Here is a 19,037-nt window from a genome sequence, read left to right as displayed (position 1 = left end):
TGCCAATTTAAAACTGCTCTAAAAAATAAAATTTAATAATTAAATATTCATTGGAAGGACTGATGCTGAAGCTGAAGCTCCAATTCTTTGGGCACATGATGTGAAGAGCTGACTCATTGGAAAAGAGCCTGCTGCTGGGAAAGACTAAAGGCAGGAGGAGAAGCGGGCAACAGAGGATGAAATGGTTGGCTGGCATCACTGACTCAGTGGACATGAGTTTATGCAAACTCTGGGAGATAGTGAAGGACAGGGAAGCCTGGCATGCTATAGTCCATGGGGTCATGAAGAGAGCGACCGAATAACAGCAATAATTTTAAAAAGTACTACTTAGCTCATATGGTAATGGCACTGAAATCATTCATGGAAAACTCTTAGCACGCTAGTGCCTGGTAGATGGCCAGTGTTAATCAGTAAACTTAATGGGCTCGAGGATTTATACATCATTTATACATCACTGCCATTTATACATCACAGAGCTGTTTGAGGATCAAATAAGATAAATTACGAGAAAATGAGGAACTGCTCTTTATCCTCAGCTTCTTTCCCATTACTTTAAGAGAGAATTCCTGAGTGTTTCCATGTGACAGGCACTGTCTTGCAAACCCTCAGGCACATTAAGGTCAGAGGGCATGGAGGGGACCTCCCCGCCTCTCCTCTGCCCCCACCCCTCCTGTCTGAGAGGCCTGGAGCCTGTCTCCATGATACTCACAATCCATCCACCCCCGTCAGAGGTCATGTCACAGAAGACTTCCTGCTTCTGGGTCTTGTCATTGTTCAGATAAATGGTGTAGACGCCAGAGGTCGTGTCTCCATTCAGCATTGCCTGGGAGCAGTCCCTGGGGAATTGGTACAGGACTCCAACTGCAGGATGAGAAGGAGGAATGATTCTCGGGAGCAGGAGCTTTGAAGTCACAGGCTAAGTGCTTGTTGGCTAGGCACCTAAGGACAAGCAGCTTCACCTCTCTGAGACTCTGTTCTCTTGTGTGCAAGGGGGGGATTAAAACTATTTTGTGGGAGTGCAGCGAGGCGCAGAGGTTATGGATAAAAGGGACCCATTTCAGCCTTTTGTATTGATGGGAGCCACCATGATACCAGTGGGAGGAGCGCTGATCTGCTTGAGGGCTGTGTCAGGTTGACTATGATCAATCAGGAGCATGCAGGCAGCACTCCATGAACACCTGATGGACACCCAGGTGTTGGCCAGGATGACTGGGTCTCTAGCACCCAGGGCGTGGCTCACCGTGGGTCAGGACACTCTGGCAGGCTGCATGCATCTCAGACTCTTCAAAGGATTCTGAAGCCAAAAACAAGGAAGGGTTCTAGTCCTGAACTTGCTGCTTCCTTGCCTTCGGACACTGGAGAAGTCATATAACTGCTCTGAGCCTGGGAATCTTAGAAGGCTAACATAGGAATGTCTGGGGAATTTCTATTTGTGGTAACATGGTGCAAAAAATTCAACACTGGATAGAAACGGATGATCTTGGGACTATGCTTATTAGCAGGTAGACTTGAGAAGTGATGATCATAGCAGCTCTTTTTTGTTGTTGTTCTGACCTCCTCAATGTATGTTACCTTCCCCTGAGATTGTCTCATTAGGTATTTTCTTGTCTGTTTCACAACCTGGTCTGAGAGCATCTTTAGGGCACATTCACACCTGGCATTAGATCTGGAAGACAGGTGCTTTAGCATCCACCCCTCCTTCAGCAGGTGTGTGCGGAGTGACCAGAGTGAAGTGTGAAGGGCAGGAGGCAGCGCTGGGATATAGTCTGTATACCCAGTTCAAAGCTCTCCAAAGCCCCCCTCCTCCTTTCCTCTTCTCCATTGGCTGGGTTTGGGTGTGGTTCCCTGCTCCTGCAACACTGGAGCCCAGACCAGACTCTAACTCATGGTATAACCCTGAGCGGGTCATTTAGTCTCTGGGGGCCTCTGTTCCCCACCAGAAAACTGGGCAAGATAGTCCTGGCCTACATGGGAGGCCTGTTTGTGATTTTAGAGGATAAGGAGGCTTTATAAATGCCCACATGCTGAAGGAGAACACTGAGTTCATAAGGAGCCCCAACAATGGCTACCCACTGGGCTAGGAGTTCAGTACAGAGATTCTCCCAAGATCCTCATGAAGAAGGGCTCATTATTAATCCCATCATATGGATAAAGAAACTGAGACTTGCAGAATGGCAGTAACTCTCCTCCATCACACAGAGCAGGTGGCGATGGGGAGTGAATCCAGCTGTTCCCACTGCTGGCCCTCCTTCCCTCCCACCATGAGTCCTGTAACCTGCTACATCCACATTCCTCCAGCTTTTCAGGTAACTGCAGGTAATTGATTTTTATCAAAATGTGATAGAAGCATTTAAAGTAGCAGTCAGAGGAGAAGTGGAGGGTTGGTTCAGTCTCACAGAGTGTGATTTCAAGGCCTGGCTGGCCCCCGCCGGCCCCCCACCCCCACCCAGAGCCCCTTACTCGTGGTGAAGATGGTCTTGACTGTCTTGCTCCTTAGGGTCCCGTTCAGTGCCTGAATCCTGGCTGTGTAGTAGGTGGATGGGCTCAGATCCGTCAGGCTGTAAGAGGTGGTGTCTGGATCCAGAACGACTTCCTAAGGGCAGAAGAAAGATAAAATAGCCTTTGGTCACATAAATCCACAGGGTATAGATGATATATTCCTTTATTCACCCATCCATTCATTTCTTTGTTCAGCAAGAATACACTGAGCCCCACTCTGTGCCAGGCTCCATGCTCATGTCAGGGACTTAGACATGAGGAGAGTACCCTGTGAGCAAAGCTCCTGGGGCCAGAAGGGGCAGAGCAAATTCAAGTCATAGGAGGAGGCAATGAGCTGCCTCAACCATACTTCACTGAGGGGAGCAGCAGAAGAGGTGGGAAGACACCAGATTATAAAAGACCTTCAGTGTCAACCTATGGACTTTGAAGTTTATCATGATAAGGAATGGAGGTTCCTAGAAAGTACTTTGAAAAAGTGAATGCCATGATCTCAGCTTAATCTGGTAGGAAGATGAATCACACAAAGGGCAAAGGTTTAGACATGGAACAACAGACTGGTTCCAAATAGGAAAAGGAGTACGTCAAGGCTGTATATTGTCACCCTGCTTTTTAACTTATATGAAGAGCATATCATGAGAAATGCTGGGCTGGAAGAAGCACAAGCTGGAATCAAGATTGCCGGAAGAAGTATCAATAACCTCAGATATGCAGATGACACCACCCTTATGGCAGAAAGTGAAGAGGAACTCAAAAGCCTCTTGATGAAGGTGAAAGAGGAAAGTGAAAAAGTTGGCTTAAAGCTCAACATTCAGAAAACGAAGATCATGGCATCTGGTCCCATCACTTCATGGGAAATAGATGGGGAAACAGTGGAAACAGTGTCAGACTTTATCTTTTTGGGCTCCAAAATCACTGCAGATGGTGACTGCAGCCATGAAATTAAAAGACGATTACTCCTTGGAAGAAAAGTTATGACCAACCTAGACAGCATATTGAAAAGCAGAGACATTATTTTGCCAACAAAGATACGTTTAGTCAAGGCTATGGTTTTTCCAGTGGTCATGTATGGATGCGAGAGTTGGACTGTGAAAAAGCTGAGTGCTGAAGAATTAATGCTTTTGAACTGTGGTGTTGGAGAAGACTCCTGAGAGTCCCTTGGACTGCAAGGAGATCCAACCAGTCCATTCTGAAGGAGTTCAGCCCTGGGATTTCTTTGGAAGGAATGATGCTAAAGCTGAAACTCCAGTACTTTGGCTACCTCATGCGAAGAGTTGACTCATTGGAAAAGAGTCTGATGCTGGGAAGGATTGGGGGCAAGAGGAAAAGGGGACGACAGAGGATGAGATGGCTGGATGGCATCACCGACTCGATGGACGTGAGTCTGAGTGAACTCCGGGAGTTGGTGATGGACAGGGAGGCCTGGCGTGCTGCGATTCATGGGGTCGCAAAGAGTCGGACATGACTGAGCAACTGAATTGAATTGAACTGAACTGAAGTCAGTCGTCTCTAATATGGCTCTTTTTCACAGCCCTCTGGGAAGCTTTAAAATAAAACAGTGCCTGGGCCCCATCCTAGAGTGACTGAATCGTCAGAGCCTGATCGGGGTGTGATGATGGCGTGAGCTGCCCCAGCAGGTCTCTTGTCTAGAATGGGCGTATCCAGGAGGGGCAGAGGTGCGCAGCTGCCTAGGCCCATTCTAAGTCCACCTGCAGTTTGTGACGCGTCACTGTGCGGATGTCCAGAGGACGGGATCGCTTTCAGTTTTGCAGGAAATCCTTGTTCTTTCAGATCCTCTTTTTCAAAACGTCTAGTGCCTGTGCAGTCACCTTTTAGGAGATGACCCTGGTGTCAGGGATTGGAATTCCACCTGCATTCCTAGCTAACCAAATACAACAATGCTCTCTACAACCTGCAAACATAGCTGCTCGGATTTAGGCAGTAAGGAGTCAGTGTGGAGGCCCCTGGAAGGTTCACTGGCATCCTCACCACCAGGAATATGACATTATTCTGATTTTTTCCAATATGGGAGTGGGTGGGTGGGTTTGGAGGGGTGAGTAGTTTCAGAGAAGCTAAGAGACCTGCACTCCATAATTTGTCAGTGACGGGGTGGTCTTGCATCTGTCTCCTAACTCCCTGTCCAGGACTCTTTCCTCCTCTACCAGGCTGATTTTCTTGAGTGAAACAGATAAAGCTGGGGATTGGACATGCAGGGAGATAGACCCAGGTGAGAGCCCGTATGATGCCAGTGACCCAGTAACTTTTGTGTAGCTTCAGGTCTGGTCCCTGCGGAAGGATAAGGTATAAAGCTGCCTTCCTTAAGTTACCTGGGGATACAATTACCTATCAGCTTTCTAAGCTGCTGCACAAAGTCTGTTTCTAAGCAATTAGGGTAGATTGAAATGAGACTCATGGCTTCAGGCAAGCAGGATGCCTGACCAGGAAGGGCCCTCACAGGCTGGGGCCTCCAATGCACTCATTTTACAGATGTGAACACTGACAGCCAGAGAAGGCAAGGGACTTGTCTCTGCTCACACAGTGAGCTAGTTTACCGTTACGCTGACTCCTAGAAGGGCCAAGACGATAACTAGAGATGTGTGTCCACTTCTGGTTAACCATAGCATATTGAACATGCCAGTTTATTTCTACTTGCTTCTGATACCCACTGAAATGAGAGGGAGAGATATAAAGTATAAACCCACAGGAAGAGGGGAGTGGCAGAGGAGACAGCAGCAGGCATGCGATGTCACCAGAATCTTGATCGGTGAGAAGTGTGGGTGGTGGAGTGACAGCGGAGATGACAGAACGGTGGAAGCCTCAGTGGATGGAGTCGCTCGGAGGCTGGTTGATGAATGCTGCAGAGCCCAGCAAGCTCAGAAACGGAGTGCACGCACAAGCAAAGATGCCTTTGAAGGCCCGTGTGGGGTGTGGTTGAACGAAGGTTTGTTTACAACTTTGTACAATAAACAGATTCCCAGTTCTCTTCATCCCCCAGCAGTCTGGATGACTGTCCTTCCCAGCCCAGGTGAAAGGCTGAGGTTTCCTGTCTGGACAGGCTGAGCTAGAGAGGAGACTCTGGATTCAAATCTATCATGCCCAGCTGCAGGGGAGCCTCAGGTGCTGCACTGGCTAGAGGAGAACTGAAGGTGTATACACAGTGGGAGCCCAGGCCTCTTCTCCAGCGAGGCTTCTGGCAGCCTGGTGTGAAGGAGTTTTGTGGAGGATCCTCCAAGGAGAGTGATGAGCCTGAGAAATAGAGCTTACAGTCTTGATGCTTGGGAATCCTCCCAAGAAAATTGCTGTGTATGTGCCGAAGAATTGATGTTTTTGCCCTGTGGTGTTGGAGGAGACTCTTGAGAGTCCCTTGGACTGCAAGGAGATCCAACCAGTCAGTCCTAAAGGAAATCAGTCCTGAATGTTTGTTGGAAGGACTGATGCTGAAGCTGAAACTCCAATACTTTGGCTACCTGATGCGAAGAGCCGACTCGTTTGAAAAGACCCTGATGCTAGGAAAGATTGAGGGCAGGAGGAGAAGGGGATGGCAGAGGATGAGATGGTTGGATGGCATCACCGATGCAATGGACATGAGTTTGAGTAGGCTCCAGGAGTTGGTGATGGACAGGGAGGCCTGGTGTGCTGCAGTCCACGGGGTCACAAAGTCAGACACGACTGAACGACTGAACTGAACTGACTGTGCCCAATTGCTCTATAGCGAGCTCCAAAGTTGACAAGCACATTCTGTGCTCTTAGACCTCCCAATCAGCTATTTCATTCTTGGCTCCAGTACAAAAAGGTCAACCAACATTAGGGGTAAGTCTCCAACATGAAACATGGTGACCCAAATCAAACCAAACAGCAGCAAACCAGAAAAGAGACCTTGGAGGAAACACTCTGCAGGCAGAGGAAGAAAATCCCAAGAACATATATTCTTAGACATAAAGAGAAGAAGATACAGGATATAGAAACAATATGCCAGAAAAAGGTCAACATGCAGAAAATAAGGAAAAGATCTTGGAAATTTAAAGGATGGTGACCAACATTAAGACATCAATAACATGTTTAGAAGGTAAAGGTTAGAAAACTTCTTTCACTTTCTAAAGTTATTTCAAGTTAAAAAGTAGAAGGAAAAAAATTCATGGGTAGAGAATAGAAATAAAAACTGCTGTAAACAGTTGATGTCATAAGCACATGGTGATATATATATCATTATATAACAGAATGATACCATCTGTGAGATATATGGCAAAGATGCAGAAGAAGCTTTTGGCCTTTGCTCAATAAAACACTAAAGGACAAAGAGTCCAGCTCCTAAAATGCCCTCAAGTCTTGTGAGCAGTAGTTCTTGACCTTGGCTGGCTATCAAAACTGGAGTCTGGTTAAAATGAGACCGGAGGCTACAACTTATGATTCAGAAAGTCTGGCATGGTGTCCAGTTCCTACTAATTTCTTTCCAGCTCCCTAGTCACACTAGCGTAGGAGAAACAGACTTCAGATAATTCTTCCTGACTTTGAGACTCATGTAACTATTTCATTCAGCCATGGGGATTTGTTTATATACATCAAGATACCTTGATTGTACCATCCACGGATTCATACACCAATAGGTAACCAGTGACGGATGCCCGGGGAGGTCTCCAGGTGAGGAGGGCAGTTTCCGACTGAACCTCTGTAGCAGTAAAGTCTCTTGGAGAATCAAGGTCTGGAGAAGAGAAGACATTTAATATCAAATAAGTCAGCAGGTACGGGCTTCCCTGGTGGCTCAGACAGTAAAGAATCCGCCTGCAATATGGGAGACCTGGGTTTGATCCCTGGGTTGGGAAGATCCCCTGGAGGAGGGCATGGCAACCCACTCCAGTATTCTTGCCTGGAGAATCCCCATGGACAGAGGAGCCTGGCAGGCTATAGTCCATCATGGGGTCACAAAGAGTTGGACACGACTGAGTGACTGAGCACAGCACAGCACAGGTCATCAGGTGTAGGATAAAGTCCCTACCAGGAGGCCTGAGTTCAAGTCCTTTCCCTAGCATTGACCTATATGACCTCGGGTGAAACCTTTCCCATCTGTAAATGAAGAGGTTGAGCCACGTGACCTCTAAAGACACATGTTCTCTGTGTTTCAGCTCATCCTAAGGGCCATGTTTTCCTGAGCCCAATAGGATCGCAACTGGCTTTAGTTGAATTAGGGGAGAAAGACACAGCCATGAACATAATTAGAATGCCTCCCTTTGTTTCTAAAGAGGACAGATGAACGCTGGTATGGGCCCTCCCCCCTACTCAGTGGACACCGCTTCCATTCCTTTCCCCATTGCAATCTGAAAAAAAGATCTCAATGTATATAAAAAATCCAGCGGACATCTAGGAAAATCTGCCTTTAAAATCTTTCTCTTAAAAATATTTCCCTGCCTAGAACATGGATCATTAACTACTGGGTTTAGGGCCAGTGGGGACTGGTTTTCCACTTAAAAAGCCCTCCTCTTAAAATCATTTCCTAGTCTGTGGGGAGAGCAAGGTCATTTCAGTTCAAAAGGAAATGGTGTATTTCTTAAGTCTTGATTGAGGGGGCATTGGTGGATTGAGTTGCTGCTGATGTCATCACATTGCAGGGAGCTGACTTGAGAAATAATAGATGGAGAGGGATACTGTTAAAGATAGAGGCAGTGGGTGGGCTTTTTCCAGCTCTTCAGTGTCTTTGTACCTGTGGTGAACTTGGTGGTGATGGTTGAGCTCTTCTGGGGCCCTTTCTCTGCAAAGATCCTCAGCGTGTATTCTGTGGCAGGCTCGAGATTGGTCAGTGCATACTCCACCGTGTTCCCGGACACCGTGCGGGTAATTTCTGGCACTATACAGGAAATATACACACCACGGCAGTTACCTCTCCCTGTCTGGGCCATCAGTGGGCTTGGCCAACAGTGCACGCACCTCCTAACACAGAAGCTTTCAGCGGTCCTACAGAAAAGCAGGTTTGATTTCTGAGATGACTTACACTCCTTTCTCTCTCTTGAGCACAGTGTTGCACAGGATCCAGCTAGAGTAGAGTTGCAGGTAACATCCCCATGCCTCAGGCTACCCAGATTTAATTTGTCCCCTTGCTTGCTCTCCCATTTTTTCCCACTTACTCTCACATCCTTTATAACTTGCTAAATGTCATATCTTTAGGCTGGGGAACCAGAAAAATCAGGTGGTATAGACAGACCAAAACCTGATTACTGGTTCTCAGTCTCATTGGGTCAGGACCAAGGGCGGACCCCAAGCCATGGCATCCAGGTGTCACCTTCCTTGTCACAGGTGACCAGATGGCCTGGCTCGCCAAGGCCTGAGAGGTTTCTCAGGGTATGGGATTTAAAAGGCTAAAACTGGGAAAGTTCAGGGCAAACTGGGCTGAGATGCTCACCCTCCTTGTCATCCATGATCCCCCTCCACACACACACACACACACACACACACTCTTCTGGATGAGGACATGTCTATGCCTGCAGCCACAGTTTCCATGATTCCGATGAACTATACTCTGGTTTATTTTAGGTGAGACAACATCATCTTCCCTGACTTATAAGAGTTTGCTCACGGGGAATATTTAAAAATAAAAAAAGTAGAAAAAAAGAAACCCAAGAATTCCTCTAGCCCCACCCCCTGATCCGCCAATCCTCACAAGGAACCCTCTCTTACAGGAGGTCGCCAGGGCTGAGTTAAGATTTTCAGAGACCCCCTGCACAGCTGATGGTATGCTCTCACGCTGTTACTGAAAGTAAAACAACCATCAGATATGAAACTCACATATACTGTGACATTAAAATAACATATTTTTTCCTAATCTAGTTCCTGAAGAATAGGGACTTGTTCATTGAAAAGGAATCTTTCTTTTCTCTCTTATTTGTATTTAATTTTACGTGCTAGTGGCTATAACTCACTGGTGCCCCAAACAAGTTACCAGTATTGAATCTGCCGGCTGAGTAAATGAGCACAGATGGTTAAAAAGGCAAGGGGAGATCATTTCTGATTTCTTAGTCAGATCAGCCCTGTCTGCGGCATCCAGGAAGTGCAGTCTCCCCAAAGCTGCCTGAAGTAGTCTATTTAAGATTTCAGATTGTGGACTCCTTTGTAAGAGGTGAGAGCTGTGCCTGTAGAGGGTGGCTCATGGTGACAGCAGAGACCAGCAGGAGAGGAGGAACAGGCTGCAGATGCACCATCTGCTTTTCTTTAAATGGCCTGTTAGCCTCCTTGGTATAATCGTGGTATTGATGCTTTTCCATTTGACCACAGCGGGAAGATACAGGTTGGGCTGCTCTCGCCACCACTTGCACAGGCCCCTTCACACCCATCCATTCACCAGCCCCTGCCCCAGCCCATGAGTCTGTTCTCAGGTGGCAACTGAGAACCATAAGAACATTGCTGGACTCACCAACCTACCCTCGCATCTTTGTACATCAATCCTAAAGGAAATCAACACTGAATATTCATTCAAAGAACTGATGCTGAAGCTCCCGTACTTTGGCTACCTGATGCAAAGAGATGATTTCCTGGAAAAGACCCTGAGGCTAGGAAAGATTGAAGGCTGGAGGAGAAGGGGATGACAGAGGATGAGATGGTTAGTTGGCATCACTGACTCAACGGTCATGAGTTTGAGCAAACTCCGGGAGATGATGAAGGAAGGGAAGCCTGGCGTGTGCAGTCCATGGGGTCGCAAAGAGTCGGCCATGACTGAGTGACTAAACAGCAAAAGCAACCAAAAGTGGCACAAAGAAAGAAGAACAGGAAGTTTAGAGCTGGACAGATGCTCCTCAGAGAGGGAGGGTCTCGGACATGACCTTACCTCTCTCCCCTGTGTAGGAGATGACATAATTATCCACAGGGGCGATGGCTGGCTGCCACATGGCCAAGGCTTCTGAGTCAGTGATGTTGGCTGTCACCAAGCTAGATGGGCCATCCAGAGCTGCAAGGAAACACAGTGATGTGTTGGAGAGATAGTCAGCCATGGGGTAGCGCATCAGACCACAGCTACTCTGCTGTCTACCCTGCTCCTGGCCTCCTGGTGTGGGACACAGTGTCAGAAGCATGCAAGAGTTCTGACCTTGGAGCCAGGATGACCTGAGTTTGAGACATGACTCCTTCCCTTGCTGTCTGGGTCATCTTGGGTCTCTGTTTCTCATCTGTAAAATGGGTATAGAAGCTCTGCTTGGCTTTGTTTTCAATTATACTTTGGTTTTCACATGATATTATAGGTGGAAAGGTGCTCTGTGAACTGCAAAGAGCTGAACACATGACAAGGATTTATATTTATAGTTCACATTACTTTCTCCAGGGAAAGGCTTCACAAAACCAGGACAGGTACAGAGTGAGGGCTGCCTGTGATGTCTTTGGTTTTGAGTAATAGCTCTGGTTCGGTGGGCTATGGAGAACACAGGGGCAGGCTCCAGGGGCCGGTGGTCCCAGGCTCTACCTTGGATTCCCTGTTGTGGGTCTGTGTGCCTTTGGGTCATCTTCCTTCTCCACACCTCACTCTCCTCAGTTGTCACAGAAGGCTGCTGTAAGGATGAGCTAGACGATGTGTGTGAAATGTGCTCGGGGCAGCACTCAATAATTGCAGTTGGTCTTAACATGACTATTAAAGTTATTTGGAGTTTTCAGAATGATTCCTAAGTGACTTGTGCTGAGAAGGCATGGAGAGTCACAGTTCTTGGCCCTTTGAACTGACCACTGCTACAACCCAACACCCCCTTCTTAGAAACCAACCTACATGTGACTGGTTTCCAATTTCGTTCACATTTATGACTCAGTTACTCCGGGACCACAGCTCTGGGAAGATGGAGGGCAGGCAGCCATCATCAGCTGACTTCACAGCTGAGGTGCCTGAGCCCCAGGAGATGAAACGACCGGCCTGAGGGTCTCAGGAAGGGGTGGAGTAATTTGGGGGCACCCACCCCGTCCACCCGGAGGTCCTTCCTGTCTCATCTTACGTGGACAGAGTCTCCTTTAACAATGAGGACAATGGGGCCTCCAGAGGAAAAAGACCCAGGCTTTGCAATCAGTTGCCATGGAGAAGTCACAAATGAAAGATTTCTAGGCGGGGGATGAGGATCTGTGTGGCAGGGTGGTCAGGACTCTGGGTTCAGACGGGAGGTTTTAATTGCATATTAGCAACCCTTTTAGACTATTAGGATATTTTTAAAATTTCCTATGAGGCCCATTCTTCAGATCCCTTAATGGATTAGGCTGGATAATTTCTCATATATCAAAGGATAAATTGTTTAGAGACATGGGAGCCTAAAGAGAAATTTTCCACTTCATTCTCCTTCAATGCAATTCATTATTTTTTCCCTCCTTATAATGTGCTGTACAAATCAGGTTATAATAGGAAAATCATCCTTTATCTAAGAGGGACGCACAATTTGGAGGCAGCCTGACCTGAGCTCAGGTTTGCTTCCAGCATTTACTAGTTATGTGGACTTGGCCAAGGCATGCGATTGCCCTGACTTCAGTTTTTCCCTCTGTAAAATGGGAAGGATATTAGCTATGAGAAGGATGTTAGCTATGTTGGTTTACATGGGAATGGTTGAGGAACAGCCCTGAAATACTGTAGCTGCCACATCGAGAGTTGTTACTTTATAGCTATAACGATTCACGTGTCTGTGTGAAGCATCTGCTTGGAAGGGAAGGAGGTGGATTAATGCGTGCAATGATCTATATTTACAGACGCTTTACACACAGTTTCCTAAGGTTCTTATAGCATCCTGCAGTGCGAGAAGAACTGCACCCGTTTTCCAAGAAAGAAACTAGATCCTCAGGACGTTGACCGACAGCTCTGTGTCCAGAAGGGGCAGAACCTGGGATTCGCACCAGGTCAGTATGACTCCCCAGCTTCCACCCTTTTCCCCACAATTCCCTGGGACATGGCGGCCCAGGGAGGCTGAGGATGAAGCTCAGAAGAGGCTACAACTGCGTCACAGAGGAGGCCTCTGGTGCTCCCAGGCCAGCCCACTTTCCGCTAGAATTTCCTAAACAAAAACATTTTTCTTCTAACTGCTGGATCATGAGCAATGATGCTGCAGGTGAGAAAAACACCTGTGGTGAGCGTCCCCGAGACAGGCTCGCTTTCCTCAAAGCCCTTCAGGGCGATGACGCTGACCAGGTAATCCGCTCCAGGTAAGAGTCTCAGCAGCCTGGTCTGGGTCTTGGTCCCATCCACAGTCACCGCTGAGGGCGCACCTGGAACACAGGAAAAGCAGGAGGGACTTAAGCACACCTGTCCCAAGAGTGGGCGTAACCGGTTTGGCAGTGACACTGCATTTATCCAGCATTTTCTTCACTTCTTCTCATTTGCTCCTACCCTCTAGCATAAGAGAAGAGGTTTTACTCTTTGTATAATGTTTTTTTCCATCCATGCAGAGGCCAAAAACTAAGCCAGGGGAGGAAAAATTATGAGGTCACAATGTGCTACAAATGGCAAGTTTCCATTCAGTAGAGAGCTGGCATGCTGTATAAATTTTATTTATCTATTTCTTCCCACAAAGGATATGGGAAGCTCACTGTGTAATGTATATCTGATATATTTAATCCATTGTATTCGCTTAATTATATATAGACTTATCTCTTACTAGCAGATATTCTACGACTGAAGAAGATGATCATGGTCTAATTTGTACTCTTATATCTATTAAAAAGTCCAAAATTTTTGTTTTTTAGAATCTGGGGGCTTTTGAGGAGCTTGTGTATCAGTTGACCGAACTCCCGACAGAGATGCTGCAGCGTGTCTCTGAAGAGATAATCATCTTTGTATACACTTTGCATATACTTATCAACTATCATCTTTGTGTACACTTCCACCAATAGGGAGCTCACTACCTCCCAGAATGTCTTTAGATAGATTTGAATATGCTTCCTCCCCCTACCCCCCCCCGTGGTCTTGTGGTCTCTATTATGGCCCATGTGCCTGAACTAGAACTTTCAACTCTGCAAAGTCACAGCTTCCCATCCTTTGCTGAGACAGACAGATTTGGGGACCAAGAGGCAAAGATCAGTTTTGCCAAACAAAAAAGGTCAATGGGTTTAGAGTCTTTTGTCCTTGTGTGAAAACATTATTGGGGATCTATTGCTCATAGAATTTTAGAATTATGAGACTGGAAATGATCTTTTTAACATGATTCCTCAAGGTATAGTTTCTTTCAAGGATCTCATAGCACTTTACAAATGAAGTCTATTCAGATGGTCTCAAATATGAAGAGGAGGATGGAATTGTCTGAGTCACAATTCCACCCAAACACTCCAGATCCCTTCCCTCTCCCCACCAAGCGCCCTACCTCCTGCAATGGGCACATAGGTGACCCGGAAGCTCTCCACCTGGGTAGTGGGTGCCATCCAGCTGACACTGGCTGCGTTTTCAGTGATGTCTGAGAAAATGATTTCCTTCGGGGAGCCCATGGCTGTTGAGGAGAAAGCACAGGAGAAACCCAGAAACAGTTAACTCTCTTGCTCATCAGTGATTCTTCCTGAATTCCTTATCCATGAAAGCTCAGTTTACATCTGAGCCAAGCCCTTAGGATGGAGGATGTGGTGATTTGTGGTCAAGTTATGACTTGATGGAAACAATTGCTCTTTCATTCAGGTACAGGGCCCAGAGCTGCAGAGCTGCCATTTGGTTTCATCCAAAAAGAATGTTAGCATAGCTGACATCTAAAAAGTGAGGGTAAGTGGGTAGTTTCACAGTTTGAAATAACCTTCCTTTCATTTTTGATGTTTATCATTTTTTTTTCAAATCTTTGCCTTTTAATTCCTTTTATGATTAAAGAAAATTTGATATTAAATGATATCAAGTCTTGATGGGTCTTCCCTGGTGGCTCAGATGGTAGACAATCTGCCTGCAACGTGAGAGACCTGGGTTTGATCCCTGTGTCTGGAATATCCCCCGAAGGAGGAGATACTACCCACTCCAGTATTGTTGCCTGGAGAATTCCACGGTCAGAGGAGCCTGGTGGGCTACAGTCCATGGCATTACAAAGAGTTGGACATGACTGAGCGACTAACATTTTCACTTTCAAGACTTGGTAAGTGCTCAGTTCTTTCGCTTTATAAGGATTAACCCTCACTCAGAAACCACTGAGAAGAAGGTGTGGTTGTAGCCAATTTACAGGAGACCAAACTGAGGCTCCACTTTCACTTTTCACTTTCATGCATTGGAGAAGGAAATGGCAACCCACTCCAGTATTCTTGCCTGGAGAATGCCAGGGACTGGAGCCTGGTGGGCTGCCGTCTACGGGGTCGCACAGAGTCAGACACGACTGAAGCGACTTAGCAGCAGCAGCAGCAAACTGAGGCTCAGTTCTCCAATGAATACTCTTGTGATGTGATCTAAGTCCCAGGACTGGGCGGCAGAGCTGGGCATAGCCCTGGGATTCTGGAAATAATGTTTACGTGGAAACTGACCTCGACAAACTCATTCCCAGAATTAGATGGAGATTCAGAGCCAGAGGAGGGAGCTCAGAACCATGCCCAAGGCAAGCCCCTCTTGAATACTGGGTCTACCTGTGGGGAAAGCCATGCCCTGGGGAACACTTTTTGCTACGTAAATACCTCCCCCGCAAACCCAGTTTCCTTTGGCTTTTCTCTGTGTATTTTTTGGCTTAGCTTTTTGCCCTCTTCAGCTGACCATGCTTAACCATACAATCCAGGAAACAATTTTCGGGTCTCCAGGGAGCTCATTTCCTCATCTTTTTCCCTCTGCAGCCCACGTTGATCATTAAGTTCTGAAACCCACAGCCCACTTTGGGGAGTTTTTTTTTTCCCCTCTCCATTTCTGCTCTTTCTCCCTCCTCCGACGCATTCTCCTGTGATCTGCTAGCCACCCCCAGATTCTGTGGCTGCCTGGGGTTTTGCCTTCTCCTTGGAGGGCTTTGGAAGCCACATGGCTCTGGAGTGGGATGATCTTGATTGTCCGAACACCCTGGAGAGGCTGGGCGACTAGGGCAGCTCCTGTGCCTCATAGGAGCCTCCCTTGCTCCATCTCAGTGGGAAAAGTGGTGCCCACTTTCAGGAATGTTTTGAGGATTAGCAGAGATGATTGATGTAAAATCCTAGCACAGAACTTGGCACACAGTGAGAATTCAGTAAATGCTTGCTTTTTTTTTTTCTTTCCCATGTGACTCTTTTTTTCCCCCCACCATGGGCAACCTGAATTTTGAAGTAGTCACCCAGGAAAGATCTAGATGAGGCAGAATAAGAAAAAAAAAAACAAACCCCAGTGAGGTGTGTAAACTCAGGCACAGGGGCTCTCTTGCAGCAAGCCTGGTTCACTCGGACCTCCACTCTGTGAAACTCATCAGGCCAGGTCCTGGCACACTTTAGAAGGTGCATCTGGCCACAGCTCCCCTATCTAGATCCCAGTTTTCTCAGTTGCACAATGGCAATATTATCTGCCCTGTCTTTAAAACAAAACAAAACAAACCCATGAGAATTAGTAACCTCATCTGTCACGCACTCCTGAGTGATACACTGGAAAGCGACAGCAGGCAGAGAGCCGCGTGTCGTCTGAAGAACGGCGCAGTGGTGGTGGAATTCCAGGGTCAGTGGTATTTTTAGACAACAGACCTTCCTAGGTGCGGAAGACACTTTGTTATTTTAGCATGTGTCCTGCTGCCGTAAACAGGGCCCACGAGTCTCCAGCACCGAAGGGGAAGGGAGGGCCAACGGGAGCCTGAAGGCGGAGCCTCATAGAATAACCAAATTTTGCCTATTGAAAAGCTAGGAGGACCCAGGAAAGGCAATGCCTCTGACTCTCTTTCTGAGTAGACTCTTGGTTTTCAATAAAAGTTCCATTAGGGAAGCATTAGAAATTGCTAGAAATTCTCAAGGAGGTTGAAGAGGACTTCTGTTTGTTCTCTGCATAAAATGTTGCCTCCCCAAATCTGGAGCAAATTTCTTTAATAATGTCTCCATTCACAATCATTTAAAAACCTTTTACCTTCAACATAGTTTTATAAATACTTAATATATGTGAATCCTGTGAGAAGCTAAGGAGATGGTAGCCAGCATGGTTTAAGAGCAAGGACTTGGAGGTACACTGACCTGGTTTTGAATCCCATTCTGGCTTTACTAGATAACAGCACCTTAGCCCCTTAGGTCTCTGTGAAATGGGGCTGAATGTGTCGCTCAGCTGGACTGTCTGTGTCACGTGAATCAGTGAGGAAAAGTGTGTCAGTTGCACTGCTATGGGTGGCATGAAGTGCAAGCTCTACAATAGGTGGTTATCATCTTTACACTTAATGAGAGTCAGAGCCAAAGGCACGAGGCACAGAGAGTTGGCTCCTGTAGAGGAAGGACTGCTGAGCACGTGTCTCCAGACACGATGCCATTGCAGCTCTGTGGTTTGTGGTTTCAAGTGCATCGAACTGGAACTGACTGGAGGGGCTGGGAGGCTGCCTGGCTGGGAAAGTGAGATGGGGTGAGAGGGGGTACATTCTGGGGCTTGGAGAGGGGTTTCCCCCTTGGCTTCAGGGTGCGGAAGGGGTGTACAGTTAGGGTGGTGATGGGGCAGTTTAAGAAACATTTGAAGGTCCTCACTATCCCCAAGGTAGGCAGTAGGAACCTCCAGAAGAAAATGACAGAGTCATCTTACTCTGGTTTTGGATTTTGAAGTATTTTCTTTTCTATTCTAGGGACCATCCAGATGGTACCCAGAAGCGTATTGGCATTTAACTTCCCAGAGATAAGAGAAGCTCCTCTGGCTTCCCAAAGGGGGACCAAGGCCATTGTGAAGAAGTGGCTCAATCCATGAAGAGGAAGAGCAGCCACTGGAGATGCAGGGATTGGCAGAGGAGAGAACAACCCATAACCTAAGGTCTGGCAGTAGGGGAATAGTTAAATAAACAAGATATGTGGGAATATATCTGAGATCTATTAATAAGCAAGGAACACACACACACACACCAGTGTGTGGAAGAGTGGGTGTGTTAATCACTGTGCCAAAAAAAACCTGGAAAAAAGAGAGAACACAGACTCCGGTCTAATCTTGTCTGTCTGTAAGAGTATTTCTGCAGAGATTCAGAAGAAAGTAGTCATGCTGACTGCTTCTAGATAGAGCAACTTAGTGAGGACAGCAGAATAGAGACCTCATTGTATATTCTTCTTTTTAACCTTTAAATTTTCAACCAAGTGGACCATTAAAAAATGTAAATTAAAACACCCATAGTATCAGCTAAAATTGTTACAATGGGCAAGGAAATATACTCAACATTCCTGATCTGACGGGAACCTCATAGCTGACCTTTGAGTTAGGGCCTATTGGCCAAGGGAGGGGACAGACACTCAGAGGGGAAAGGAGACTTGCTCAGGAGCAGGGGTCAGACGCCAAGAGATCTGCCCAGAGGCTGTAGGCTTAACCACTTGGCTACACTGCCTCCAGCCACTGTCTCTGTGCGGGGGCACTCGGGGCTGCCAGCCTGTGCTCAGGGAGTGAGAGGAGATGCTGCAGCAGCTTTTATAAAGAAAAAGAGGAGCAGAAAGAAGGGTTTACAAGGAGAAAGAGTGAAAAGACAAAAGGGAAACTTTCTGAAGCTGATGAGGTGACTGAGATGTCTACTGTGCTCCAGAGTCACCTCTCCCGTCATTCCAAATACCAGAGCACATGTGTGTACACATACACACACAGACACAGACGCGTCTCTTCAGCTGTGAAATACAATGCCCCAGAGAAAGAAGTCAAAGAAAGGGCTATCTTACAGAGCCTTTTCTTTTGTTCTTAAAAAAAGAGCTCATGATTATTCGTTCTCTTTTTTGCTTTAAAACTGCAGAGCCTTTGGGGAAAAAAAAAGATCAGCAAAACAAAATCGCCGATCAGAAGTAAACTTTGAAAAGCAGTGTTTATAAACCAGGGTCAAAACCAGCCTCTGCCTCTGATCTAGAGTTGTTTTGTGGGAAGCCACAGGGAGGAGGAGACAGGGACTCATGTCCCGGGAGATGGGGCCTCTGTGTTAATAAGAAACAGGATATTTCCTCTGGCTGAATTACTGCCTGGATCTCAGCATTTCCTCTACGTCTACAAATACCAATTTTTATTTCTACAGGTGGCTTCTCAGAGCTCATTTGGTCCTGAAAGTTGGCATCATAAGATACTCTGGACAAAGGGAAGGTGTAGTCTAGTGTTGTGCTCTTTGCATGTCAGAGGTGGCAAGCGTGTATAGTAGTTGGTTATGTTATCTAGCCTGCCTCTATTTAATAGTAGTAAAATAGCTTGGTATTTAGGTTCTACTCCAAATCTGGCTGTGTGACCTTAGGCCAATCACTTCACCCTTCTGGGTCACAGATTCCTCATGCACAAACAGAAGGGTCTGGGATACACCATTCCTCAGGTCCCTTGTACTTCTGCTTGTGGTTTTATGATTGTTTCTTCTGGTTCCTCTGAAGCAGCTGTCTCTAGCAAATGCTCCATTTCTGTACCTGCCTTGGTTTCCTGAAGGAATTCACCCTACCTTACCATTGAAGGTCTGTCCTTTTCTCTTTAAAGAATCATGTTAATCTTAATATTATCATTTTAAACCATCTGGTAATGGCCA

General features: G+C 46.7%; 1 protein-coding gene across 8 annotated transcripts in view; it reads right to left on the bottom strand.

Annotated features, from left to right (window-relative positions):
• Positions 1–19,037, bottom strand: part of TNC (tenascin C) — a 102,397-nt gene that overhangs the window by 10,162 nt on the left and 73,198 nt on the right. For all 8 annotated transcript variants that reach the window (XM_070375022.1, XM_070375024.1, XM_070375023.1 and 5 more), the window contains 7 exons: positions 13,791–13,913; positions 12,556–12,699; positions 10,307–10,426; positions 8,192–8,335; positions 7,065–7,195; positions 2,461–2,593; positions 710–861 (listed from right to left, as the gene is read on the bottom strand). In XM_070375022.1, the coding sequence (XP_070231123.1) occupies positions 710–861; positions 2,461–2,593; positions 7,065–7,195; positions 8,192–8,335; positions 10,307–10,426; positions 12,556–12,699; positions 13,791–13,913 (947 nt within the window). The remainder of the gene's footprint in view (positions 1–709; positions 862–2,460; positions 2,594–7,064; positions 7,196–8,191; positions 8,336–10,306; positions 10,427–12,555; positions 12,700–13,790; positions 13,914–19,037) is intronic.

This window comes from Bos mutus, chromosome 8 (genome assembly GCF_027580195.1).
Source record: "Bos mutus isolate GX-2022 chromosome 8, NWIPB_WYAK_1.1, whole genome shotgun sequence".
In the NCBI taxonomy this organism is placed as follows: domain Eukaryota; kingdom Metazoa; phylum Chordata; class Mammalia; order Artiodactyla; family Bovidae; genus Bos; species Bos mutus.
This window is presented reverse-complemented; position numbering and strand designations above follow the sequence as displayed.